The sequence below is a fragment of the Accipiter gentilis genome, chromosome 14, assembly GCF_929443795.1.
Source record: "Accipiter gentilis chromosome 14, bAccGen1.1, whole genome shotgun sequence".
In the NCBI taxonomy this organism is placed as follows: domain Eukaryota; kingdom Metazoa; phylum Chordata; class Aves; order Accipitriformes; family Accipitridae; genus Astur; species Astur gentilis.
This window is the reverse complement of record NC_064893.1, coordinates 10,786,706-10,814,557: the sequence shown is the minus strand read 5'-3', so window position 1 is coordinate 10,814,557 and position 27,852 is coordinate 10,786,706. Positions and strand designations below refer to the sequence as shown.

The window sequence follows — 27,852 nt, the reverse complement described above, 5'->3', positions numbered from 1 at the left end:
TGCTTTTCTTTACTATTTCTTATTGCACAGAGACAGTGAGAGCAGTGGTGAGAGGAACCAGCTGATAGAAAAAAGGAACAAAATTCCTTGCGAACTGCCCTAAAAAAAACCCACAAAAAACCCAAAACCCCACAAAAAACCAAAACCCCACACCATACCTGCTGTGTCCTCATCTACTTACTTTCAGACTAAGTTTATGCTTTGGACTAAAGTTGAATAATCATATAAAACGATGACAGAGAAAAAAAAGAAAAAAACTCCAACAAATCAAAGACCAACCTGTTGAGTAAGAACATCTCATTTTTTTGCAAAAATTAAGAACTTAAAAAGTTTCCTATTGCTGCTATAAGCAATTTTGAAGACTACTATTAGAAAGCTTACCTCCAAGGGCAGTCAGACCACCAATTCCTGCTCTAAGATGCTAAGAAGATCTGCTTTGGCTCACTAGCATCATTGGCCCTCACTCCCTGGCAGCAATCCTCCCCACGTGCTCCAGCAACTGGCATGATCCAGTGAGAACCTCCCTCACTCTTCAAGGTTGTCTTACAACCCTAAACGTGCACAGAGTTCCTCAGAACCTATCCCACAATTTCTTAACTGGCTGTTAATATCCTTGGGCCTCGTATCCATTTTCTTTTGTTGTCTTTAAGTAGCCATGTAGGGGAGCGACACTTTCAACCATATACTATCATGTTTGAGAGGACATGAGTGAACTGAATCCAGCTCTGTCACAAGCTCTATAATTATAGCCCCTCTCTAAAGCTTTGGGTTGGGGAGAATGCAGATCACAGTCCCTTTCAGCAAAGGGAAAGCCAGACCTCCAACACTTGTGGATATCTGGGCCTTACAAGTCACGTTAGGTACCAGTGTTGAGGAGCAGCATAACAAGACTACAAATTCCTAAACAACTAGCAATCCTGGGCCTTATACCAAAGCCTTGGTCACATGGACTTCCCAGCAACTGAGACATGAGCTGGTGACTAACGAGGGTGCATCTCAACCCACACTATTCCAATGCAGAACTGCTTCCTTTCTGCTTCCGTAGAAGTTAATAGATAGAACAAGAGAGAGACATTTCACAGCCCGTCTCAAAGTGCTCTAATATAGTTTAAAAACTGGCACAATTATTCTGTCATGTCATTCTTCTACTTATAAAGTTTGTGTAAACATCAAGAATGATACAGGAAAATAAGAATTTTCTGTTTAAAGGTTGCTCTGTATACCCAGTACATTACCATATACATGCGTCTGTGTTCTTGGGAACCTAGAAATGTTTATCTTAACAACAGGCTGTGGAATTTTAGGAAACTGAGCCAGTTATCTGTGGCTTAGTGCCCTTAAAGTCAAAGTCACACTAGCAAAGATTTTGGAACAGAGGTTTTTTTAGAAAATTCCTGGTGCACTAACATGAACATGGCAAGAGCAACACTGTGACACAGTCTTTATACAAAAAAAAGAGGAGGAAAAAAAGGGGGGGGGGGGGAGGGGGGGGGGGAAAGGTCTCCTTACAAGGGAGAACTACACAAGAGCACAAGCTAAGGGGCAAAAATGCAAATTAAATGTAATACATGCTCTGCTTTTGCTTCATTTGCAGACTAAACTATCTTACTTAATTACGCAATGAAGTTGAAATCCAGCGTTGTGGCTTTCCCCAAAAGACCACAAAAATAAAAATCTCAAGTCACTCAATATAGATGGATCAAATGGTTCCAAACAATTGGAAATTGATCTTGCAAAATAACTGCAATAACCCTTAAACATGGCATTTCCTGAAGTTGTCCTCAGACAAATTCCTGTAGGCATGTACCTATTTTCCAAAATGTGTAACAGATAGTGCTGGCCATTGAACTCACTCGCTCACCAGAGTCATGGCATAGGCAGTAAGAAAGCTCTTGACCAAACTGCTGCCTGCAAGCTCCTGCTCCACTGCAAGTCCTTGTTGATGGAGACCTAAACCTACTGCAAGTGGACTAGACGAGCCCACCTGCTTACCAACCGGTCAATTCAGTTTCCCACTTATCAGCATGCCTCATGACTTATTCACACCTTAGCACCCAGTCAGAAAGCATTCTGAGTATACCAGGAGCCTCAGGCAAGCAACCAAGCCAGCTTTCAGTAAGAGAAAAGAGTCCTTTGACGAGCCTTATTCCTGTATGTGGATGACTGAGGACTTTTTTTCTGTGTGTACTCTACAACTTAATTGGTAGACTGAAATTTCTCTGAAAACTCTCAGAAAGTGAAAAAAACTCTCACTACAGCATCAAAAGCAACCCTTGCTCAGGCAATAGGAGAAACAGGACAAATTCGGTAAAATACTACAGACACATTGTAAAGGAAAGTGCACAGAACAACACGTAGGTTTACAAGGTTGGAAAACACAGCATTTGAAGCACTTCATTCAACTGAAAAAATATAAAAATATCACTAATGTTCCCCATGCACAGTTTAAAAGAAAGCCTCTCACTCTTTGAAATTTCTTCCTTCAAAATGTTTTTTCATGATCTAAATTTGGCAAAGGTCCTATCAGCCTCAGAACCACAACTAGGATTCATTTTCCTCGACTCATGTACATACTCTATCACAAGCAAAGTTATCATTCCAAATACCCAGTTTCCTCAAAATAATGCTAATATTTACTCAGATTTAAGACTGGAACATGGTCTGGACTTTCAGCACCCACAGTTACATTTGAAGATGATAAATTTTGACACCATAGGAAAGTATCCAAAGTAATTGTTTGACTATTTTAAAGACTTCCACACTTTTTGCTTGTGCACAAAGAAGCAAGTTTCTGTCAAGGGAATTCTGGAAGATTCAGATTTCTAGATCAACAAGCAAAATAGAAAGTAAGGCCTACAAGTACAATCCTAAATATAAACACAGGATTTCCTGAAAGGAACAGACTTCTTTACCTACTCTGTAAATTTTCTGTGTAGATTGCTCATTTGACATACAAACTGTTATTTGAGCTAAAAAAGGTAAGAAGCAGCCAAGATTTGACAGCTGAAGTCAGTAACATTAAAAAGTGCTTTAAGACTGTGCACCCTTAATTTCCTTATTTAGCCTTAATTAATTTTAGGTTCTCTGTACAATATGTTCTAGCATCAGACCTCAAAACTTTATCACATCTTTTTTACTGTCAAGAGAGAATATGAAACTCTCCTTGCTACTAAAGAAGGTCTGGGGAGCACTTTCTTGCAACTTAGTTGTGGGACAGGGAAAAATGAAGGGCTGCACATCACATCACTAGAAAAGAGAATTAGAAAAGAGAAGAAAAATACTTCTATATTCTACAACTGACTTCCCTGAAACAAAGTCAACCTGTTTAACTCCTTCTATGGTTCATGTAGAAACGCTTTTGATTTAAATTTAGTCATGCTTTAAGCACAAGCAAGGTGACATATTGCAGTGTATCTGCCCAATAGCAGCAGAGATCTCCATGCCATCACTTGCCCCATACAAACAATAGTTTTGGCTTTAACAAATTCTTGGTCATCCTTTTGGTCAGAAGAATGTATCAGTCCAAACAGTTCATGCAACAGTTCAAGGAAAAGACAAGACTGTATCCCCAAGAGAAACTTGCTGTATTTTTCCTACTAGGATGCAGGGAATTAAACACTGTAGTTATTCCTACTGCAGAGTAGAGACATGGGTACAGTACTCCACCCTTACTTCCCTTGCTGTTCTGGATCCAGACTCAGTTTTCAGAAACACACTGTTTATTCACCTGTACCAACTGCAGGGTTCAGCAAAGACACAACCCCCAATTACTACTAAGAACCATTTCCTGTTCTCCTCAGTAAAATGTTCTGACATCACTTTGAAATTGTCGCTTTATAATATTCCATTCTTATTCTGTGTGGTCTTATGTCTCTGTAAGGTCCCATGGCCCACAGCACTGAAGCTCAGTTTTCACACACCTAACCCTCACCATGGAAACAGAAAAGGAAGAAAAAATAGCATGCACATACTTCATTTATATTATTAAATAAAAATTCATCATCAAAATACCCTATTGACATTCAGCATTAGGCTGGAATCTCCATGGCCAAAACAGGAAGCACAGTAAGTTTCCCGTGACTCAGGCCTAGCAATAATTCCCTTGTAAACTTCCATCATCACCAACACCAGCAACTGACATGTCATGGCCAAAATAAGCCACTGTCCTATAGTTTAAAAAGGCAGCCAGGTTTTAAGCAGCAGTAAGTCTAGCACAGCCATTCTGGGGTGAACGTCTTGGCAGTGACAAGCTGCACCAGAATCTGCCTAGAGCTTCTCTTTCTTTTAACAGATCCACAGGTTTTCACTGTAGGTCTGCAGTTCCGCTGCTCGTGCCCTTGCTCCAAAGCTGCTGTTCAGTCCAGACTCCACAGCCACCAAAATCCACACCAGACACCTGCATAGCCCCTGCTCACAGCCCAAACGATCTCTGTGAAATTCGAGTAGGGCATGCCACCACTCTCAGCAGGACAAGCCAGTGCCGAAATGCTGTCTTCCTCAGCCTCACTCTACCTACAACCAACTGCAGCAGAAACACGCAAGTTTTTAATAAAGTGGGAGGAAAAGGCCAGCAACTTGACTTGGATCCATGACTGTCTAGGCTAAAATCAGTTGCACAATATGCCAGAAGGGCCAGATAAGAGACTGGTTGTCCCAGAACATCCCATGAAACTGCATGGAAACAACACGGCATACACCTATAGTGTCTCCCACAGCCAAATGAGTGCTCATACAGCCACATCGATACGGAACAGAAGGGTGTTTTACAACTCCCACTGGTTTCAGATAATCCATGCTACATCTACAGTGAGGTAGAAAAAAAGCAACATAAAACAAGTCCAGCAACAGACAACAGATCACTTAACAACTGGCACTACATTTTGGGGGGATTTTTGCAAGTCTTCTCCTTTGAACTATTGCATAACAGTGTCTTTCCACAGATTTTCATTCTTCCTCAATCTTTACATTGTGTTGAGACCTGAAGGTACTGAACAAAGACCAGAGATGTTCATTAGCTTTTCAAAGGCCTCTATATAGAGATACCAATTTACAGTGCCATTAACAAACCATACAAACCCCAGACATATAGCTAGAACGAAGAACAACATTTTCTTGCTACTAGAGTGTATATATGATTTACTGGCACGGTGTTTAGCTGCAGGTTTCTGAATTCAGGCAGATTTTTCCTCTTTCCCCTTGCACAAGTTTATTTTTATTAGATAAGAAGCTTGGTTTTGCAGTCATGCATCACAACTATGTCACTGAAGATACATTAATCTGTTCTACTCAGTTCTTGGATTATTATTTTTTTTTTTTTTACAATTCTGGTTAAAATAATGTAGATGTACATTGGTGCACAGTGGTAGAATATTTTCCTACAGGATGAAGTCAGGAAAAGAATTTGAGCATGGTCTATCCTTGTTCCAAACATACCTGCAGACAACACAGCTGCACAGTGCTGCCCAGTCATTCACAGTGCAAAGTAAAAGGCAACTAGAGAGGACACTGGCCACGTCATTCTGATGTTCCTTAGCACAGCCACCAGGCTCAGCAACAGAGATATGTATGCCATCAAGTCTTTAAAACCAAACATTTCATGGTTAGCTACCATAGTACAGTTTGCATTCATTGTCAGTTCCCCTTACTGGAAGACAAGGGGCACCACCATCACTGGTTTTAACCATTATGGTCTGTGTTCTTCAGACAAATTACAAACAGCTGTAAAAATAAAACTGAACTTTAGCTTAGCAAGTTTGTAAATTACCCAGAGTATCTCACATGTTCTACATGACAGTGGGCAGAAAATACTTGACCCAACAAAGTTGAAGTGCCATAGCACTTTCCTATAAACATCCTACATAAGCAAAGTTGCACCACCAGATTAAGCCCCAAAAAATCTGCAAGACTGCACATGTAGCACAAAAGTCAGCCACCATACAAAAGTCTCAAGAGGACCAACACCTACGAGCCAAAATGAAGAAAGATGACGTTCAGCATGAACCCATTCTGACTGGCCAGAGGAAAGACAAACATTTTGAAAGTTATTTTCAACTGAGAGAAAAGGAAAAAAAAGTTTTTCCATATGAGGTAGATGGCACTACCCCAGTCTGAAGAGATAGTATGGTGGAACATATAAAACCTAACAATAAATAGTAAGAAGAGAGATGGTTGATCTTTCACTTCAGCATGCCTGCAAACCTTCAACTGCATGGAACTTTACTTTATGAAACAACTGACACAGCCTACCTTAAGTTATCTTTGGTGTCACCACAGCAATGAAATACACATCACTGAAATGCTTCTGCTATGTGGCAGCGTTCCCAGGTATGTCATTTAGAGAAATCTCAAACAGCTTTGAATTCCATTTTAAATTCTCTACCTGCAGATCTTATTTGCAAAGATAAACATGAAAGTGCAGAAAAACACAGCCACTCAGCCATGCACGTGGAGATTGAAACACTGGGGATGACCTTTGACTTTAGCACTAAAACAAAACACTCATTAAAAACAAGAAAAAGTTGGAAGGGAGGAAGGGGAAAAGCACAGCAATGCAATTTAGGGGAGTCTCACCAGCTATTCTGCCACCAGGAAAAAACAGCAGCTTTTCTGCCCCAAGTTCATAATGCAGCACATAAAACTGTAAACTGGTAGGCCCTCTTGTGCTTTGTGCTATTTTTCTACCTCAGCTGTCTTTTTGTGTAACAGTTCTGTGAATAAAATAGATCCAATTGAAGCTCACAAGAGTTTTTTTAAAATATCAAATTTTACATATTAAAAAGCTGCCTGTAGCTGAGTATCATGGTCAAATTAAAGGTTCCACAATTTATAACATTGTCCTTTTTCAGTGGCATTGTTGTCTGCATCACCCTGCCCTGGTTACTGTGCAATCAGGAAAAAGTCTGGCATATAAGCAAATGCAGTGCACAAATTAGTAACTCTCACTTCATCCAAACTGTCTCAGGTCAGAGCCTTTCTGCTAACACATAGTGAAGAGCAGCACTTCTCAGATCACTCTAGTTAAAATGTGTCAGTTTGTTGAGATCCTGACAGCCTTTGAACATCATCACAGTGAAAAACAAGTTTCCACCCATGCAATTCTACTTATTCTCCCTCAGTAACACAAGAGATGATTCCTAGCTGAACACAAGCTAACAAACCCAAGAAATGTGCCTTTTCTTCACAAGTTACCAGGACAGAACAACATAGTCAAAAATACACAAAACAACTGAGAATGAAAGGTACCTTTTTTCCTCTTTCCCATTCTAAACCATTGGCAGCTCCCTTTTACAGCTCTCTGCCAGGACTCTGTCCCTCAGTGACTCTAGAGTCTAACCAGACTGCTAAAAATAGCTTCTCAACTACAAGACATGTACATTATCAGCAGAAAACATTTCTGCAGACCTAGTAACAGCCCCATAGCTCAGTCTGATGACATGAGAGACTGAAGCGGCAGACTAAAGAATGGTTTGTTGAGTTAGGGAAGCCTTCACTGCATGCCCATCCATGCCCATCACAGACAGAACGTGGTGTGTGTCATCCCCGTCCCCCCCCAGGTGACAGTTACTTTACAGGCAATCTCAAAAAATTGTATTGAAAATGTCTTTTTGCATTATAAGCAACACTGACTGTAAAATCCGAATATGCTAGAAACACATCGATAACCTGAAGTACACTTAAATATATGTTACTTTGCAATTCAGCAGTTTTCTCGTTGTTTCTCTGGAGGCCTTTATAAGCAATGTGTAATAACATACATGACCTTTTGTAGGCAAGTGCAATGCTCTCAACACTTGAAGTTTTTTTTCTCACTATAAAACAGTAATAAAGCAGACAGAGGGATTAAAAGGCCTGCCCAGGTCACTTCTGTGTGGATACCTGTGTTGTGGGTTCTGTTGCTTCATTGCATGCTATGATCACTACAGGAAAAATGCACGAGATTCTTCATTACCCAAAGTTTGGAGCTACAGCACTAAAGACCAGTTAAGAGCCTCAAAAAGGTGTGTGAGGCATGCTTCCATCAAACCTTGAGAAGGGAGAATAATTTTGATAGCACTTCATGAAATGAAAGAGTGCTTTAGCACCAAAAATACCCAGTTGCTTGTTCTCCTTTTTATCTCTAGAAGCAAGTTCTCTAGTTTAACAGTAAGAATTTAATGGAATAAGGGATTGGTCTGGTGTTCAAAAAAGTTGTACATAAAAACATTTGGTTTGCATTTTTGGAGGCAGTTGTAATGCAACCTACTTCTAACACAAATGAATCATAGAGATTGAGGCTGTTCTTCACATAGATGTTCACTCAAATACTTGCGATGGTCATTTGTCAGTTGCAGAGCAATGCAATATTGTTCAGTAAAGACAAAATATTTATATTTCCCTTCTTCCCCCTTCACAAAGTTAATTTTATGCTAACCAATATATTCTAATTACTTTTAAATTATGGTAATAGCAAATGTAATGGAGACATGACAAGAAGCAGGTCATCTTCAGATATTGCATAAAATGGCATTCTGCACTGTATCACTATGCTTAAGTGCCATCCAAAACTTTCAAGACATCTTAAAAAAAAAATATAAAAAACTCACCTTGACTCACAGCACCTGTATTTGAGATTTTTTAACTCAAAAGGAACTTGCCATCTCTCAGAAAGACATAGAAAAAGTTAGAAAGACTTTGAAGCTTCATACATAAAACTATCCTCCCTGTATAGACCACAAACTTCTGCAACTTCCACCACTTACTGCTACCAGAGGACAGTACTGTGACTTACTCAAAATGGATGGAACAACAGAGTTTTTGTGTCATTACAGCAAAAACTGGGCAACCCACCACAAAGAGCCTTGGTCTAACTCTTATTCCCAACCTTATTCTATATGGTTCAGAGAAGTTAGCTTTATTTACAGAGAATTTAAGTAGGGAAACCGTCACCATCAAATTAAAAAGTTTCTAAACATGAAGTTGTCTTATATACTCCATCTCTGTTTTTGTAAGGATGTTGAGGTATTTTAATTCTTCATATGGAAGGCAACAGTAGCTTTCATAATGATACCTCCCAAACTGAACCTCTGGTTATGAAGTTACAGATCCATAAGTACAGTTACATGTCATAAACTGTGACTGCATTAAGGGTTGTACTTTTAAAAAGTCTGAGAGTGATATCAAAAACACCTACTCCAGACTTGGAACACATGCTTCAGAAATATTTTTTTCTTGTACAGTTAAAATCCCCAGCTGCTTCCAGACCAACAGTATTATTTTACCCCAAATAAATTCCTGTGGAGAATTGAAGTGATACTTGAAACATCAATTTTTTTTTAAAGCAAAGCTTTAGAGTGTGGGTGGATTTTTTTCCTTAGCTTAATGTAGATTTTAGCAAAGCAGAACTTTCCATGGCTACTGTAAACATACAGGGAATCCATTTGTTTTTCCCACGACACTTTCATCAGAGGGCAAGTCATGTCAGTCACACTATGATCTTCCTACTGATGTTATGTTAATGACCATGCCAGAAACAAGAGGTTTTCCGAACTGAGTTAAAAATTACTGTGCTGTTGGTGTAATAGCTATAATTTGAAGTTACAATATTGGGAAACATACAAGTAAACTAGTGCTTAGGCATAACTTTAAAAAAAGGAAAAAGAGTAAAAATCCCAGTGAACTTGCATCTTTCTTTAAGAGGCAGAGAAGAGCAAAGAATTTGCCTGATCTAAAGACTGCCATTTCAAGATAAACATTTAAACTCAAGTTTGTTTTCTTTTGTTTTACATTGGAAGGAGGCCACTGAGAGGGTGATGCATCTCCATTACCTCTTAACTTTGAGACAAGCATTTTCCCTACCAGTTTTTTTGTCCCTCTCACCACTTCAAGAACTTCACTTACGGGAAGAAAAGGAAAAGCCATGTTCAAAAGTCACCAACACTTCTCAGCAAGCAGAAGGATACCCTGACCAGAGCCACTACTTGTTTCACCTTCCCAGTCACAGTTACCAGGAGCAGGACCAAACAAGTTTACTCAAGACTACACTGGAAACTGGCTAAACCAGAACAAGTGCCAGTATCGGAAGGCTGATTTTCCTTCACTCTCCCTGGTACAGCTAGGTGTAGTTGTGCAGTTGACAGTTGCCAATATACTGCATTTCCTGAGAATAAAGAGTGGGGTTAAGGGAGGGAAGCAAACAAACAATCTGGCCAGGAACAAATAAAAATAAGCTCAAGGTCTCTTATATCAATACATGTCTAAATTAGAGTTTCCACATGATATCTGAGCTATCTATATTAAGCTTCTCGAGCCAGTCTTCCACTAAATTAAGCTCCTGAGTGGCTTAAAGTTCACATGATTTTTAGAGCCTAACTAGGCAGCTATTCTTTCTGCATCTCCTGTATTGAAAGTTTCTGGTCAGCTACGTTTTTCACCTTCAGTTCCAGCTTTCTGATGAAAACTTATACATGTGAAGTCAAATGACATCAGGAAGCATATTTCATCTCTTTCAGAGAAAAAGGATTTCAGAATGAGGTGGGATCAAAGGGAATCACAGTTGTTGAGGAAATAGTTTCAGTATTTAAAAAAATCTAACAACATGGAAACCACAAGGTAAAATTCACTCCTATCACTTCTAATGCTCAGGTTTTCCAGTAATTCCTGTACAGCCCCATGATGATTTGAAGGCAAGCTGTACTACTCTAAAAGGCCACATATCCAGCTCAGTCTTTAATTTCACATTTGAAACAAGTTGTCTCAGAATAATTCCAACTAAAATCTAATTAGGAAGGCTAGTAAATGTATTATAAATTAGTCCCAATACTTTCAGTTCTGTTCAAAGCCTTAATTAAGTTATTCTGTTTTCTTGTTAGTCTGCAAAGACTGCAGGTTTTAGTACAGACCTATCCTTTGCTTTTATCCAAGCTCCCTTCAAATATTTTAGAACCAGACTGCTCACTGAACAAGACCTCCGGCCTACAGGGCACTCTCTAACAGCACCTTTCACATAAGTTTCCTCTGCCTCCAACTTTTCTTCTTAGTATCTGTGTTGATGCCATGCCTTGGGACACAGTTCACCAGAAAGAAACAAAACTGATTTCCACTGCAGTCTGTACCATAGCAGTACATACATTAAACAGCAACATGTGGGGATACACAAAGGCAGAGGGGTGGGTAGATTTGAGAAGAAATAAAAGCCTGTTGAAAATACTTCTGATTTTAACATATTCCTTCAAAAAGACTTTCTCCCCAAGAACTGCAAATTGCTTGACACCTGTGCAATGCAGGTGTCCCTCTGTATTTCAGAGATAAATAAAAGAAGTGGGGACAAATTCTGAGCCACTCTGTGATGAATATAAGTGCCCCACTGGAAGTAGATTTAACAGAAAGAAACAAGTAGTGGGGGTAAGTTAAGAGAATACAAACTCTTTCTATTCACTGTACATTTATGTTCTTTATCAGGGGTTGAAACAGGAATTTACAAGAGGAAAAAGCGAGCCATACGAAAATCAACAAGAAAAATTCATCAGATGTATTTCACTCAAGAACACTTTAGATTCTTTTAGTCTAATCCTGTGGACAAGGGCTCTGACTAGAATTTAAGTGCTTTTCAGTTCCAATGTAATCCTACCTGAACTAGTAGGGACAGAGAAGGAGGAGAGTAAAAAGAGCTAACAAGAAGGGTATTCTTTCTGCCCAATATGAACTCCATCTCTGTCCAACTACATTTACGCTCCCATAATTTGCAAAGTCACATTACAGATGCTAACAATTCTACAAAAAAAGTCTCATTTCCTTCCCTTTGCTTTCCTACAATAGTCTAAAAACAAATGTAGCATTGAGATTTTTGAGTGTGTTAAGGATTTTAGGTGGGGCAGGTAGTGCCAGTCAGTCCAAAGCATTTTTCCAAAGTTTTAAGATGTAAAACTTTTTATTAAGAAAAGTCAGCTTCCTTCAAGTCAGTCAATCACAGAGCAAGAAACAGCTATCATGGACATTGTTCCAAAGCTAAAAAGCTCCCAAAGATGGAAAAGCCCTTTAAACTATTTTGGCTCTAAGATGAAATGGGTTTTGTAACAAAGAGCATGTAAAAAATAAAGTTAAATTTGATTTCTTGTTTTAACTTGATTAGAAGCATTTGCAAATTTTTTAAAAATTCACTAAATGTACTCATTCTTTTAACAGAGTTCAGACACAGCCAAGTTGTGGAGTATTAAAAAGAATTAGTAAATTATAAAGAGTTGTTCCTCATTTGATTATAGCAATGAAAATTATTACATTAAAAGTAATTGGTAAGCAAAGAAACTCACAGTAACAATGTTGGGGGGATATCCAAATAGCTTTCCCGCCTTCCAGCCACCAGAACACAAGAACATAACTCTCCAACTGCAATCAAATTTCAGAGCCATCAAGATTTTAAAAATTATTCTTAAAGAAAAGTTCTATGAAGAAAATAGTTCATACCATCCAAAACTCTTGCATTAGTTTTTAACCATTTTGCTTTTTTGTTTTAAAGTTCTAGTTTCAAATTTAAATACAGATAAGAAAGCACCCTCAAACCACATCCAGAAAATGAGCTTCATAAAATGATGACATCCCCAGCGCAAGTTATCTTGTGTTTCAAGGGAAACACTCATGTCTAAGGTCCTTATATTGTAGGAATTTCCATTTTAACAATAGAATGAAGTCCAGGATACCAGTTAGACAGGCATCACTAAGAGCATACTTCAGTAAACAGGCTAAAAGTTACCAAAGCATCTATCAGCATATACAAAGACTAATACACACAGCATGTAAATATTAGCGCATTTCCTGCCCAGGATCGCCAATAGAAATCAGCTACCAACAAATTGTCCTAGGCATATAGGACAAAAATAACTGCAGTTTCTTTGCAGTCAAAAGCCTGCAAAACTATGCAAGTAATTCTGTTTGCACCAATTTGCCTGCTCCCACCCCAACACTTGTTCAATAATATCACAACTTAAGATACCTGATGCCCAAAGCAGTTTCATCTGTAACCTTAAAAATATTAGCTATCTCGGATTCCTTCTGGTTTATTCTCAAAAAAATCTTATGGTGGCAGCATTTTAAGTAACATGGCAGTTTACTAGGACTAACTTTAGACCCTGAGGCAGGGAGGGAGAAAGTAGCCACACTGAACAGTGATCCTTGACCATTCAAGCACAGTACACTGTCAATGCCCTACTTTTACACATCAAAGCATAAGTCTTTTCCCCTGCCCCACCAGAACAAAACCCGCATCTGACAACACAGCAGCAGCTCAGCTCAGCATTATTGGAGAAAGAGGCCAGGCAGAGTTATGCAGTGCAATAGTTGAAAAACAGCATTCAACTAAACAGCAGAGTAAGGGAAACCAAAAAGTACTAAAGCAGCATTTGCCATGTTCTCTTCCCTTGTCTGAGCCAATTTAAAACACGGCTAGCAACGCCTCTGCACACACACTACATACATACCACATTCAAAGCTGAGCTCTAAGAGACACAAACAGTATTGGGGGATTACAGCTCTGTAGCAGCCATTGCTGTACCTGGTTTTCAACTCTTTTTGTTCTTGATCATCTGCAGAGCATTCTTCTTTTCTTGAGCCTCCTTTTCCCCTCCAGAATTTCACCATTTGGCTAGCAGGCTCACTCTAAGTGTCACTTCTATTTGCGTTTCCCTCACATGAACAGCTCTTGATGCTGTAAGGTCATTTGAATGCAATTGTAACTTTGGCTCACGCACAAGTTTCCTCACCCTCTCTTGGCAGAGCAGTTACACAAACTACCAAACTGAGTGAAAAAGAAAGGGTTAGACTACTCCTCTCTTCAGTCTGCTGCATTAAAACCTCGATCTTTAGAGTGCGTTTTACAATGCCTACATTCCTAACCATGTCCAAAATCTTTAGTTTGAGCACAGACCAGCATAGACAACTGTACGCAAACATCCTCTGGACAGAATAGGTGTTAGCAAATCTTTTCCTCTTAAACATCACATAGAAAGCATAAACAGGGAAGGGTATACCATCATGAAAACACTACAAAAATGTTTCCAGAGTCTTCACAAAAGTAGTAAGATTTATCTATAGAGCAAAACAAAGTAGTACTTTAAAGCTGCATACATTTCCAAAGACTAAGGCTTTCTGCTGCAAGTCTTGAAACACTGGTGAGACAACAGAGCTACGAGCTCATCTGGCAATCACACAAGTACTCCCACAAATTAAACCCCGTTTCACCGAAATTCTCCAAAGGAAAGCCAGTCACAAACTATGCCCTCCTCAAAATGGCATTTTTATTTAGTGCATGAGCTGTCACCTCAACAATGTTTTGAGTTTTAAGAATTTAGAAATAATTTATCATTCCTCAAGAAAACTATTGAGCAATTTCCTTTCTTAATTTCTCCTCCAAGACAGATCACAACAGTTCTTCTCAAACAGCCTCCTGTCCCCTCACATTCAGGACAAATCCAATTGCAGCCACCTCTTCTCTCAGTAGCAATTACCTTTGTGGACTGATCCAACTCTTAGTGTCAAAACAAAGGATGTGTAAACATTTTCTTCCAAGGTAAGTCCACACCAATGACAAACTTTTGAATCTTTGTAGAGATGAAATGCAACTCCCTACCTGCAAAACCTCTTCAAAACCGGATGCTCCTTCAGACAAAATAAAGGATAATGCAATTTTAAGCATTTCTTATCTGATCATATTAGAAGTTACCTTTCCACTCATGTCTAACTGTCTAGATTTTTTAAAAGTTCAATTATAATTATTCAAAAGGCTCACACCTATATTGATGGTTATTTACAGTGCGTCCTACTGCATCAAGCTTTTGGGTGCCGACAACCCAACCCTAATCAAAAGAATATTCCTCATTTTGGACTGTCTTCTTACTATATGAATCCTTTAAACTCGTGCATATTTTCAGACTGATTTGCATTCAATCATCTCATTATTCTTCAGTTCAAGAGTGAGCATAACTGTATGCCTGCTAATGCCCAGCATTTCAGATACATAAGTTGTCATTTACTTTATCAGTGGAACTGCAGATATTCCCAGTGCCTTTTCACACCACTGTTTTCCAGCTTCACAACAGTCCTGACTCGTGCAGTTTTAACATATTAAAGTGCAAGAACTGTTATGAGTATCCGGCTGTGATTACAGTAGGCTGAAATTCACCATATGGTGAACGGTGGATTTGATGAGGTGATTTACATTTGCAAATATAATTCTATTCCTATGTGCACTTCTATACTTCATCTTAAGCTTGAACACAAACACCTGCAATAGCAGAAATTAAATTTAAGCCTGAGAGTGAAGTAGCAAGACTTAAAGTAATAATGAATGAAAATCTTTCACATAGAACTTTTCACTGAGAAAAATATTGTACCTGTCCTATTTCAAAGACGACATCTTCCCATCCCCAAGTTATTTATACCACTTAGTTCCACTGGTAGGGAGATAATTATTTTCCAGTACCATGGAACTTTAAAAGACATAGATACAGAAAAATAATTTTACAACAACAACAACAAGTTTCCCTTTCTTCTCCAAGAGTGAAAAAAAGAAAAAGAGAAGGAAGGAAATATAGCAGTAGGCCTTCAGCAATCAGTTAAAGACAATCAAGAACTAACATTCACAGCAATATGCAAATATCAGCACTTTAGTGGTCAGGGAAGGGAATAAAATACTCTTTTAAAGGCCGAAATTGCAGAGGAAAAAAATGTTTCTTTTCACCAACATGCAGAACTGAAAGATTTCCTGTTCATACCCCTTGTGTACAAGTTGGGATTTCCACAGATGTTTCCTTGTAATCACAACAGGCAAAGTATCTTGTGAAAATCCATTTTTTGTTTTCATTCATTGTTCAGTTACAAAATTTACTTTTTCTGAGAACTAAGAATTTTTCAACCAACATTTTTCTTTTAGGTTTCCCAATAAGTCCATGTAATTGTCATCTTCCATCTGTCCTGCCCACCTATCTTCACAGCAGCAGCAAGATTTGCTGACACTATAATCAAGAATGAACTGACAGTAAGATTATTTATCCTTTGCCAGACTATGTCACTGTTAAATATCCAGTGAGATAAATCAGGATTTAACTCTACAGCTGACTGGCTACTAACCATTGTATAGATTTGCTTGGGTTTATTGTTTGGCAAAGTTTATTCTGAAACAGAAGTCATTGCGTTGTATGCAACTGTGGACAGGAACTGCCAGATCAGTATACCTCAGACCTTCAAGGCATTCTACTCCATTCCAATTTAAATAATTGATTTGTTGTTAAATAAAGGAATCATCAACTATTTATCTGACTTTCACATGGGAAAAGTCATTTCCATCAAGACACTGTTGAGCAGTACCTGGGTAAACTGTTACTGAATGATCAGCTTCCTCCGCCCCCCCTTTTTTTCTTAATTTACAAGAACAGAAGGCATGTGTAAATCCCAAAGCACATTTTACCCAAAATGTGGGTAATCTTGCAGTACATGGAGAGACATGAAATTCTCACAGAAGTGTGATGAGTCCTGCTCCTGAAGAATGGGAAGATAAAAAGATAACAACAAAAGGGAGAACAGCAAATGACAGATTTGGACACCTGGGCATCACCCCAGATTTTGCAAAATTTAAGCCTAGGACTTGTATAAGCAACAAGCAAACAGTTATTTGGTGCTATTTACACACAGATTTTTATGAAGAGTCACTTTGCTGATACTATACGACCTCCAAAGCTTCAAGGCATTAACTAGATGTCTCCTGCCCACCCATAAAACATGCCACCATAGTAGGAACAATCCAGTGCTGCAGGACCTACATCATCCATCTACTCACACTGCATATCCTCAAGACTCTGCTCCATGGTTGTATTGTAGAGGTATTTGAAGTACCTCAAGACTACCATCTGGCACATCTATTCTTTGATAGTCCATTTGCTATGGTAAAAAAGCCCACAACCAAACAACCAACCAAAAAAATCTGACACTCATAATAAGCCTACATGCAAAGCACAAAATTTCTTGATTTCCTTTACCTGCAACATATTGCAGCTCAACATTTCTAAACCATTTTATTTTATAAGTTCGTAATATAACTTTTACCACCATCTTAGCTTGATGGTGAGGAAGGAAAAGGTGATGGTCTTTAAAGATAATCTGAAGAGAGGTTGGAGGAAGAGAATAGCTTGTCTGTGCTAATAACCAGTGTCTTACTAATGCAAGGTAACAAAAGTTTGTCCTTTGTAGTAACTACTATTAGGCATGGTGGGTATAAAGATCCAGACTGAAGTGATGGGCCAAGAGAGTTTACATAGAAAACTGTGGATCATTTTTCCAGTGAAGAAACATCCCCTGCACCGCCCTTTTACACCCACACAAGCAAAAATGCGTTCAATCCAAAATCCTTCCCCTGCAGCTTCTCTGAAAATACTGTACGTAGGCAGGATAAATTATTATTCAGAACTAGAACATTTGAAATGTGTCTCAGATTTTCAGATACCCAGGCACAGTCAGTAAACAGCTGATTATTCTCTGAGCAAATGGGCAGAGTAGTAGATTGTCTTAATATTAAAAGTTATATGGCTACTATAAGAAAGCTATAAGCCACAATACAAAGTTTAGAATTAATTTAGAAATATTTAAGACCTTGCAAAAATAGGATTGAGCATTGTAACACAGGAACTGTTTCCACTTCCCTCTTCATCTAATGCACATTAGTGGTCTAGAATTAAAAAAAGTGAAAAGCAATTCAACCTCAGAAATAAGAATAAAATGAAAGCAGCTTGTTCCCCAACAGTCCTTTTCTGCCCTGGCAATCCTACACCGCAAAAAAACCCTCAAAACAACCACCATCCCCACCCCTGCCCCAAACACACACACTGAAGAACACACAGGCCTTTTACCAATCTGCATAATATATAGAGAAAAAACCCTGGGGGCAGAAGTAGAAAGCACCAGATTACAAAACTTCACTCCATGCCTCAGTTTCATATGGTGTCCCTACAGCAGTACCCATCACACCTCCATCAACAAGTTACACAAAAAGATCACTCAGGTGAATATACCTGTTCCAGACACCAGCAGGGAAAATTCTACTGAGAATGAAAACAAGCCAAACAAAGAAAAACTGAAGTCTCCTCCCCACCTCTGTCCTCTTTCTCTACTAGCAGTGCGCTTACTACACACATCCCCACATTATACAAGACACCAGTAGCTGCTAGTGTGTCTCCACATGATGCCCCAAGCGAACAAGTGATTTCCTATTTGGATCAACCACTGTGGCTCATTCTTCATATTTAAAGGTGGAAAGAACAAGTTCTTCCTTACTCTGGAGTGTGCAAGTTTTCTTCCTTTGAATTACACCAAACAATTCATGCTTAGGTTTTACAACACACACCAGCATTAACAAAGCGGTAAGTTCACATTTAAAAGGAACCTTACCGTTCAGTATTAATGGAAAAGGACAGATGTAGAAGTCAAGGAGTGACGCTTACTCAGTGTATCTGAATGAAAATGGCTCTTCAGGAAAAGAGGAAAGAAGGAAACTTTAATGATTATTTATTAGAGAATTAAGCATACGTTTGATAGACTTACACAGGCACCCATGCCAGGGACCTGCTGGGACTGGCTGAGGAACAAAGATCAGAGCCAGGTACAGCCAGCCTGTGGTAAGGGGCAGCAGCTGCAGAAGGCTGCATCAGACATTTAGTACATCTGCCTCTATCCACGCGGGAGCCTGCTGTTCCAGATGGCAAACAGGTACTAAGGACTGTATGGGTTCTTTCTGAGATCAGTTTAAAGACAGACAGACAGCACAAACTGAATAGATTATCAGCTGGTTTTAAATAAGAATTGGCTTGGTGTCATCCTGATTATGCTAAAAACCCCCAAACAGTGTCAGAAGGTTGCCAGTAGAAAAGCAGACAGCATACAGGTACTATCCCTCCGTCGGGCACAAATTCCCTCTGCCTCCAAATCTGTTATTAAATACTGCTTGTAACCATTAAAACCAAATCATTTCAGAATAGACATCAGATTAAAAGCAAAGACAAGTATTCAATATTTATGCTTTCACCCATAATTGCACAAAAAGTTAAGATGAGTGTGCTTTTGGGGGTAAATATCTTGCATGAGCACTCAGCTGCTACTTGTATTTTAACATCACTGAAGACAATTCCAACAAGCTCCTGTATGCCTCTAGGCAGGATAACTCTTTGTTCAGCTCGCATCTGCCAATCCGAAATGCTAAACTGATCTCTTCATTTTTCAAATGTCACCACTTGGCCATCAGGACTGTACAACTGAGTTTATGTAGCAGTCAAGTCAACCAAGGGTCCAATTCTGCCGTCAGTTACAGTCCAGTAAATCCAGTTAGTACAGCTGTGCTACTTTGGATTTACACAACAGTAACAGTACAATGCAGTAGAATATAAAACTGAAAGCTACAAACTAAAAGACAATTTAAATTAACATTTTGGCTAACTGCTTAAGTTTAAACTTTTTGGTTGGTTGGGACTTGTAAATACCAAGTACCCACCAAGAAAAGTAGCCCTATCAGTGAGGCAAGCTAAGCTGAATTACTTATACTCCAACAATCCTATCTAACCACACACACCCACAGAACATCTAACCTCTCCATTTGACAGCCCAGTATTGTATTCAGATATGGCACCATTTAATTATGACCTGGATTGCTAGCAGAGAATAGGACAGTTAACTTACTGCTGTTTAATGAGCATGCTCTTGTTAGTTCTGAATACATTCACTGTACTCATTAAATCAGGAGGCATTGGAGTTCTGAATACATCATTAAAAGGATCCAGGAATGTTGCTGCTTTGTTCAGCATGACTACATGCTCTGCTTGACAGTTGGAAAATGAGCAAGAAATATAAGCCCCTTCCTGATGGGCCAGCAGATCTAGTTTTAAACAAGGAGGAGGGAAAGAAAGTGGGAGATTTGCTTCTTCAGAGCTTCACTTATTTAGAACACAATTAAGTTTCTCTTTTTACTGCTGAGTTGAAGCAGTAACATGCTCAGTACTGTAAGACAGCAAAAAAAAAAAGAAGTGTCAGGCTTGGGGGAGGGGAGGATATTTTTTTAAAAAATAAGTAAATAAAAAAGTCACGGCGCATCCTCATTACACCCAAGGAGCAGGAGTGTGCATTAATCTATCAATTAGCAAAATGAACCTTCATAAAACAAATACACACATACACCTAACGTGGCAGTTACCACACTATTTAGAATATATTGACTAAGGCTGAAGAGGGTGCTAGATTAGCTAGTAGGCTCCCGTACATTCTCAGAAGACAGATTTAGAACATATGTTCAGTGAGAGGATGAGATTTTCAACTGTCAAGGGGTTGATCCATCTACCCACAAAGATACACATCCCCATGAGAATCTGTATGCCTAAAGCATTCTAGAGTTACAGAGAAATTTAAATGTAACTGGCAACTGTAGTTTGAACCCATTGCATGGAAGTGTTTTCTGCCAAAAGAGGTACGTGAACCAGCGTCACTGATGGTATCACTGGAGTTGCAAAGAATCCTGGAAGTTAAGATTTAATAAGCACCACTTCCTCTAGCACATTCTGTGGAGGGAAAAATGCATTTCTGAAACATAACAAATCTTCCTCTCCTCTCCTCCCACCTCACGCACAGAAAATTGGACAGGTTGCTGAAGTTCAGAACTGGCGAGGGGAGAGGAGCTGACTGGGGCTTAATACTCTCAGAGCAAGACTCAACCACTTTAATCCAAGCAATTATTTTCCAGTTAGAAAGTTGTTGATACTGTAAGAAGCTATATAAATACTGGATTCTAGTCAAACAAGGACTGCCACCTATGAAGGCAAGCATAATACCACAAGCACATTTACCACAATTTCCTCCCATCACGCAGACATGACAGTTCACCTGTTACCTGGGAAGTACATGTTCTAACCAGTCATGTTAGCATATCAGGACTTTGCTTGCTCCAAGCTTTTGGAGCAAACCCCTGGCATTCATCAAGATCCTGATTTTCTCAGTTTTGCCAACAAAATAATCTTCAGGAAAAAATCCTTCTGATTAAGCAGTTGGGCTTAATGCAACACACCATGACTAATCCTCTTAAATTTTCTCTGGGTCCTGCACTGTAATCTCAGTAACACAGGAGACACTGTTCTTTTCATAGGAGCTATGTGACTGTGTGGACTGTCACAATCTTATTCAAAGAGCAATTGATTCCTCACTGCTATCAACCTGAGTAATCGACAGCCAGGTTTCAGCACACAGAGCAGCTTCCTTTGGGTGCAATCGTACAGCAGTACCCTCAAATGAGTAGGTATAAGCTGTAAAACAGCACTCATCCACATGGGCTATCAAAGACTTCTGGGATCACACCCCATGGCTCTCCACACTGCGGTAAATGGAGGCACTTAGTTCTTTTACACTGTACTGTGGGAATGGCCTGAAGAACTATCTGCATCTCTAGTGGTTTGAAATACCACCATTACTAGAAAGGAGAAAGATTAACAGTTTGAGGATGGGGAAATCAAAAAAGGGAATCACATTCAGACTAGTTCTAGAGATCTCTCTCTTGCCAGAAATATGCACCTATAAGTGGGTCCTACCACTCGATTAAAATCCCAGTTCACTGACTTAAAAAGAAAAAAAAAATCCTTTAGGTCACCAACATTGTTTTTTTGGTGTCAGATAAAACAATGCAGAGAATGAGTATTCGGATTTTCTGATCAATTGTATGGTCTGTACCTATAACATCCAGAAGGGAACATGCACCGAGAAAATGCATGGAAAAAGCACGACAGCCCCCAAAAGAACTGCATGTTAGATTATTTTGAGTATTTTCTCTTTAATCATACTAAAAAGCTCTGTACGAGTTAGCTGTCTGATTAAAGTTAGGAAGCTGAGAGATGGACACAGAAAAACAAAAACTTAGAGTGGTGTATTTGCTTCCCTTTGCGCTTAACACAGGGCAACTCATGCAGCCTTTCAGCTGGTGTAGCTCAAAAACCACTACACACTTTAATGACAGAAAGGAAAAGATGATGCATGGTGAATTGTTTGCAAATTCATTGTTCTACTTAGCAACAACACACTTAATTGGTTAAAAAACCCATAACACAAGAAATAAAGAGACATATTTGTTACCTATTATTAACAGTTCACATTCTTCAGCTCCTCATGTACCTTTGGTTTGCCATTTGTCAGTCTTGCATCTTCCTGGTAGATACCTTACTTTTGCATTTTGTACAACACAGAGCATGTCAGAAGTCCACAGAATACTAAGCACCTTGTAATTTATATTTTGAGGATACTTAAACTGGTTAGCTGTCTTCCAGAGGGGACAAAAATTACACGTTCAAAACAAGACACACATACTCTTTTCCTACTATGACAACAAGAAAGAAAACCCATGCTTTCCTCCATGCTATATCACCATAACAAAAAAAGCAGTAGTTCTGTTCACAGATTTAATCACGACTTTATTAATGGCTCTTTGCTCTGTGTGTATTACATCTCATCTTATGTCTCATCACATACATTCAAAATCTTTGCAGGAACAGCTTTACATTATATACATACACAAAAATAACACAAGGGCCCTGTCTAAATAGCAGTATCAAAGAAAATAAAATCAAATACATGAATAGCAGAACACACGCACCTACAGACTCGAGTCCTGGCTGGATCTCGAAGTCCTACCTTCCAAGCAAAGCACTTGTATTTTTATTCTCACATTATCACTTTTTTCAGTCTTCTGTTTCAAGTACTTCAGATTAGTTTTTGATACATGCAAGTTAACATAAAATATCTTATCTGGTTGCATGGGAGAAAAAAAAATTCAAAAATCTGTTTCTTGCATGGAAAAACAATTTGTCAGGCGTTTCTTTTTCCATGTACTCCACTGCGCCATATGTGGGGGCTGGAAGAGAGCCTAAGAACATCTGCCACAGACTTTAAAACCCCTAATAATAGCACAGCTGGTGTCCCCAGTCTAATGATCTCAGCACAGACTCATGTGACCACTCCTGACCCTGGCCCCCAAGCCAGGCAAAGAGCAGAAACACTCAAAGGTTGGACACGTTCATTCATTCTCAACTCGATTTGCATTTCACTAAAGAACCAATGCAGAAAGCAAGTTGAAATGCTTATATTTCAAGCAGTTCAACAGTCGCTGTTTCCATAGGATTTCCCCATGCTCCTTTCGCTAAATCCCAGTTTAGGAGAGCACTCCCTATTCCATAAAATGAAGCTACTCAAGAAAATAACTGCAAGTCTCAGTGATCCAAGGTTAGAAACATAAAATGCTTTTAACTGCACTTAACTGTATTACAGAGGTGTTAGGTTTCCCTCCCCCAAACTCATGGACTATCTTCTATTCCTGTCCATTTAGTTTACTTACAAATAAATGTTTCTACTCACTTTCTTTTAAGCATGTTCAAAGACAGGTTTATAGAGGAGAAATACTTTATTTCAAAGAGAGAAAAAAAAAAAGAAAGCAGAAGAGCAAGCAACTCAGGAAATGGAACTACATTTTAGCTCACACAGAGTCAGCATTAAGAGGTATTTTTTAGAGAAATGTCTGCAATTTCCCATGCCCAAAGGATGGGGCTAGCAAAACTGTGTGAGTACTCTGTGGAAGTGGGAACAAAGAAAGCAATATCTGGGTAGGGGCGAGGTGCCCAAGACTTCCATTATGCTTCAGTCCACCTTTTTTACTCTTCCATCTACACAAAAATATAGGTAGCTTCCAGCAGTCAACAGGCATGAGTTCAGTTTGTTATTTAATATAATGTGTGCAGGTGCACCCATGAAAGGCTAGACCTGGCCCAATAACTGACTGTGTCTCTAGCACAGACAGGAGAGGCAAACATTCCACAGCCAAGTTCAGTCACCGGCAAAGCATGAAGGGGTGGCTACTTTAGCAAATCGCTGTGTCCACAGTAACAACAGACTGAATACTGAGCTCCAAATTCCATGAACAACCCATTTAATCAGTCTGCTATAAAACACCAATAATGTGACACTAACATCCTCATCAAAGAATGTTTTCATTCTCATTTCCCATGAGGGAGAGAGGGGACAAAAAAAACAAAAGCAGATGAAGGCAATGGTTTATAAATTCCCACACTGTCCAATGATGTTGGCCCGCTTTAAAATAAGAGACATTTAGCAGATAATCTTTCTTAATTTGCACCACATCACTGAACAACAAAGGGAAAAAGAAGAGAAAATACAGAGCAAGTTACTTTTCAGTTTTATCTAAAAGCACTGATGCCTGAGAAAGGCTAATACACAAGATCAGCCCAGTTAAAGTAATCAATTTGGCTGTGACAAACATACTTATGGTCATGCATCAGTTATATGCCTTACTCCCCTGCTAGCCCTCTATCTCATTTGTAACTTCTCTGAGCTGTAAGATCAAAATACATTTTAGGTAGCATTTTTTCCTTGAGTCTCACAATTAGGCTATTGAACTACACACATGCTCTTATTTCTGACTTCACTATGAAAAAAGTACATTTTAAGAAACTGGGCAAACTGTCCTACCTTTTCAACCAAAATCTAAACATCAGCAAGAACTAGGTCAAAGGAGAAACAAAAACCTGCAGCCGAAGAGCATCTATCAAAAGAAAAGAAAACATCAGTTTGATCATGAATTCTTAATACCAAAAATTGTAGAACACAACTGCCTACAGAAGGTTGCACATGGTCATGCTGTAGATTTCTGACTGCAAACCCCCTTCACTCCCATCTTAAACTGCAACTGGGGAACTATGCAATGGCAGCAACAGCTGTGTCACAAGTGTTGACTTGTGGCAAAGGTCTGGGCTGGCACCAACAATGAATTACACTGCTTTTTAAAAATAAATTTGACATCAGACACATTAAAGAAGTCTTCTGTTGCTGTGCTGTTGCTTGTGTAACAGAGTAACTAGAAATAAGACACATGATGCCCTTCAACTTGGCAGAAAAGACCTCTGTTCACAAAACAAGCATAATCTATCAGAGGCACAAACAATTTGCAGAACTAAGAAAGTTCTCCTGCGTAAGTCAGCTCACAACTGCTGGGTCAGAGTGAGCACATAACTACTATTGTCTCCAGATTTTGTTTCCCCACTTGCTACAGACGCAAACTGCTTTTCCCCTTCTCCCTGGTGCCACATTGCTGTAGCTCCAAGTCCCATGTGACAGAAGACAGGTAGAGACAGGGAGTCCTTCTAAGTGAGTTAGTACTTCCACACTTCAAAGAGAAGGAGACAGACCCTGGCCATCTACACTGCAGTGGCACTATTTCATTCAATACAGTATCTGCATACAATTTACAAGTGCTCAGCCTTACTCTACTTACAAGATCAAGCTGTTGAGAGGGAAAAGGCCAGGAATCTTAACCTGCATGCTTTCTAGCCCATCTGCATGCTATGTCCTTCCTCTCAGCGATTTGTCGTTTATCCAGAAAACAGTCTTCCCTTCCCGAATATTTCAACATGTGCCTTATGAAGCAGCTGTCCTGATAGAACTTGTATTTTGCTATTCAGGAAACTACAGGCTGGGGTGTAAGACAAATGAGTACTTCAGACAACAGACACAATGCAAACATTGTATAACTGCAAAGTACAGTCATTGACAGATACAGTTACCACAACCTGTAATAACTCCTGCTTGGCCCGATTCCCATCTTTCTGGAAATATGTCTCTAACAGTACTGCTGCAGCACAGTCTGCAGAACGTTGGGGGTGGATGGGGGAGCAGTTTTAACATTCTAAACTAATCACAAAGCTCATAAATAACATCAGATCACAGACATATGCAGCTATAGAGTAGCCCAGGGGCCTTCCAAACCACAATTGAGCTTGGTTAACGAGACGGTCCCCACCTTACACAGCTTTAATATTCAGTTACAGGTTGATTCACACCAGCTGAGCACTGTATATAAAGAGGTGATAGACTACAGTGAAAGTCAATTGGCTAAACTTGGCTCAAAGAGTAACAAACCCTAGAAACACATGCCATGGAATAATCAGCTATTTTACTATGTCTGAATCTTGTTCCAGTTGATATACCCACCTTGAATAAATACCAAAGCAAGAGTTAACTTTGTACCGATTTTTGACTTGGGCGTGCTCTGTAGACAAGATGCAAAACTTAGGACAAAATACCCAGGACAGCATCACTATGCTCAGTTGCATTTACCAGCACTGAGTTGAGACAGGTTAACAGATTAACTCTACCCTTCTGTTTACACCATCTCCCAAGCAAAATCCCCCATTTGCAAACCCACCCTTCTAGGTGCAAATGGGAACTGGTCCAAAGATATCATCAGTGTTGCCAAGAAATACATTTGCTCCTTTTGTGCCTTCTTCTCATTTAAGCTGCAAACGTACTTTACCACAAAGTATTATATACCACGGGGTACAATAAAAAAGTGGAAGCATCAGCACGTAAGTATTACAAGAGCCGTTTGCAAGGGCAGAAGACAGAGTTGTTTCGTGCTCTCATTTGGTTTGTGGTCATTTAGAAGTATGCAGCTACAAAAGCTCCATACAGAGTAAACCAAACATACACCAGGCAGAGCTCACATCAGTGGAGATCTCTTAACCTGAAGGTCATATTGTCAGCACCGCAAATGTGGAAGCAGCTGCTGACATTTTGACATGATCCATATATTGCAGCACACAAGATCCAAGAGACTAATTCAGAGACACATTTGAGGTGTCAAGGATTCTAGACTCTTCTACCTCCCACAGCTGAGGTACTGTATATACTAACTATATTCAGTCAGGTGCACTACTGTATCCAACAGCAGTAATTTAGACTTTTTTTTTTTTTTTTTTTTAAATAAAAAGCAGAGAAGCCCAGAGGTCAATATAAGTTCCCAAGACAAAACACTAGCCAGTTTGGACCAAACATCATGTCTTGTAATGCAATGGATCCTTCCAAATTCTATCCTTCCTGTCCCAAAACCCGCCCACCCACCCAATCACTCTACTTCTTTCTCCTTCTCCACCTTTTTCACTTCGGACACCCTAAGGGTGATCTTCACACAAAAAGCAACAAGTAACAACCTATTAACCTCTGTGATTCAAGTCTGGTTTTGCTGTTTTAGAGTGTAAACTATGTTGCAGCTAGACTCATTTTATTGGCTCCCACAATTATTTCCCAAAAGAGCAAAGATAACCCTCAAGACAAAAAAAAAAAAAAAAAACAAAACCCCAACAAACCCAACCAACCAAACCAACCCTTTTAAATCAGTAATCCACCAACCTCACAATTTGGACTTCACTCAAGAAACCATTCCTGAGTTACAGGGCCATATTCTGCTTCTCATAATTGGTAGGCATTTAGATCTATAGATACCAGTTTCCAACTCCTATTAAAATCTATTCTCCAAGAGGCTAGTGAGCCCACTTGTTCAGAAATGCCTTTTTTTCAGATCAGTTTTATCAGGCACTTTATGAAGTTTTTGTTAGACATGGAATACAGTCAGGCAGCATAACTTCTTTTGCCCACCACAGCCGTCCCTGGGGTTTCTTATAAAATCTCGCATCCTGCATAAGTTTTCCTAGACAGCAACTTCTCCCTAACTTCTGAGCAAAGTTATTTAGAAAAGAAAAATATAAAAGAATTATTTCAATTTGGGACTTAAGATTTACCTCTAACAAAAACAAGACCTTCACTTGCATTTTATCTATTCCATTTAACCTTCTTTGTTAATTTCTTTCAAATGCCTCCATGTAACTAGTTGCTACCAAGAACTTTACAACCATTAACTGACTCCCAGTAAGGAAAAGGAGATTGCCAATTTCTCTCTTTGAGCTCTTAATTGAGGAGGATAAAGGAAAATCTCTAATACTTGACATACAAAACAAAGCCAGAGAAACA

General features: G+C 39.2%; 1 protein-coding gene across 4 annotated transcripts in view; it reads right to left on the bottom strand.

Moving 5' to 3' along the window:
* TRAK1 (trafficking kinesin protein 1) overlaps nucleotides 1-27,852 on the bottom strand; it is a 138,489-nt gene that overhangs the window by 98,752 nt on the left and 11,885 nt on the right. For 3 of the 4 annotated variants that reach the window (XM_049817211.1, XM_049817212.1, XM_049817210.1), the window contains exon 1: nucleotides 13,523-13,608. The exons of the other annotated variant lie outside the window; for it this stretch is intronic. In XM_049817211.1, coding sequence (XP_049673168.1) covers nucleotides 13,523-13,608 — 86 coding nt within the window. Of the gene's footprint in view, nucleotides 1-13,522; nucleotides 13,609-27,852 lie in introns of those variants that run through there. 4 annotated transcript variants of the gene reach the window in all.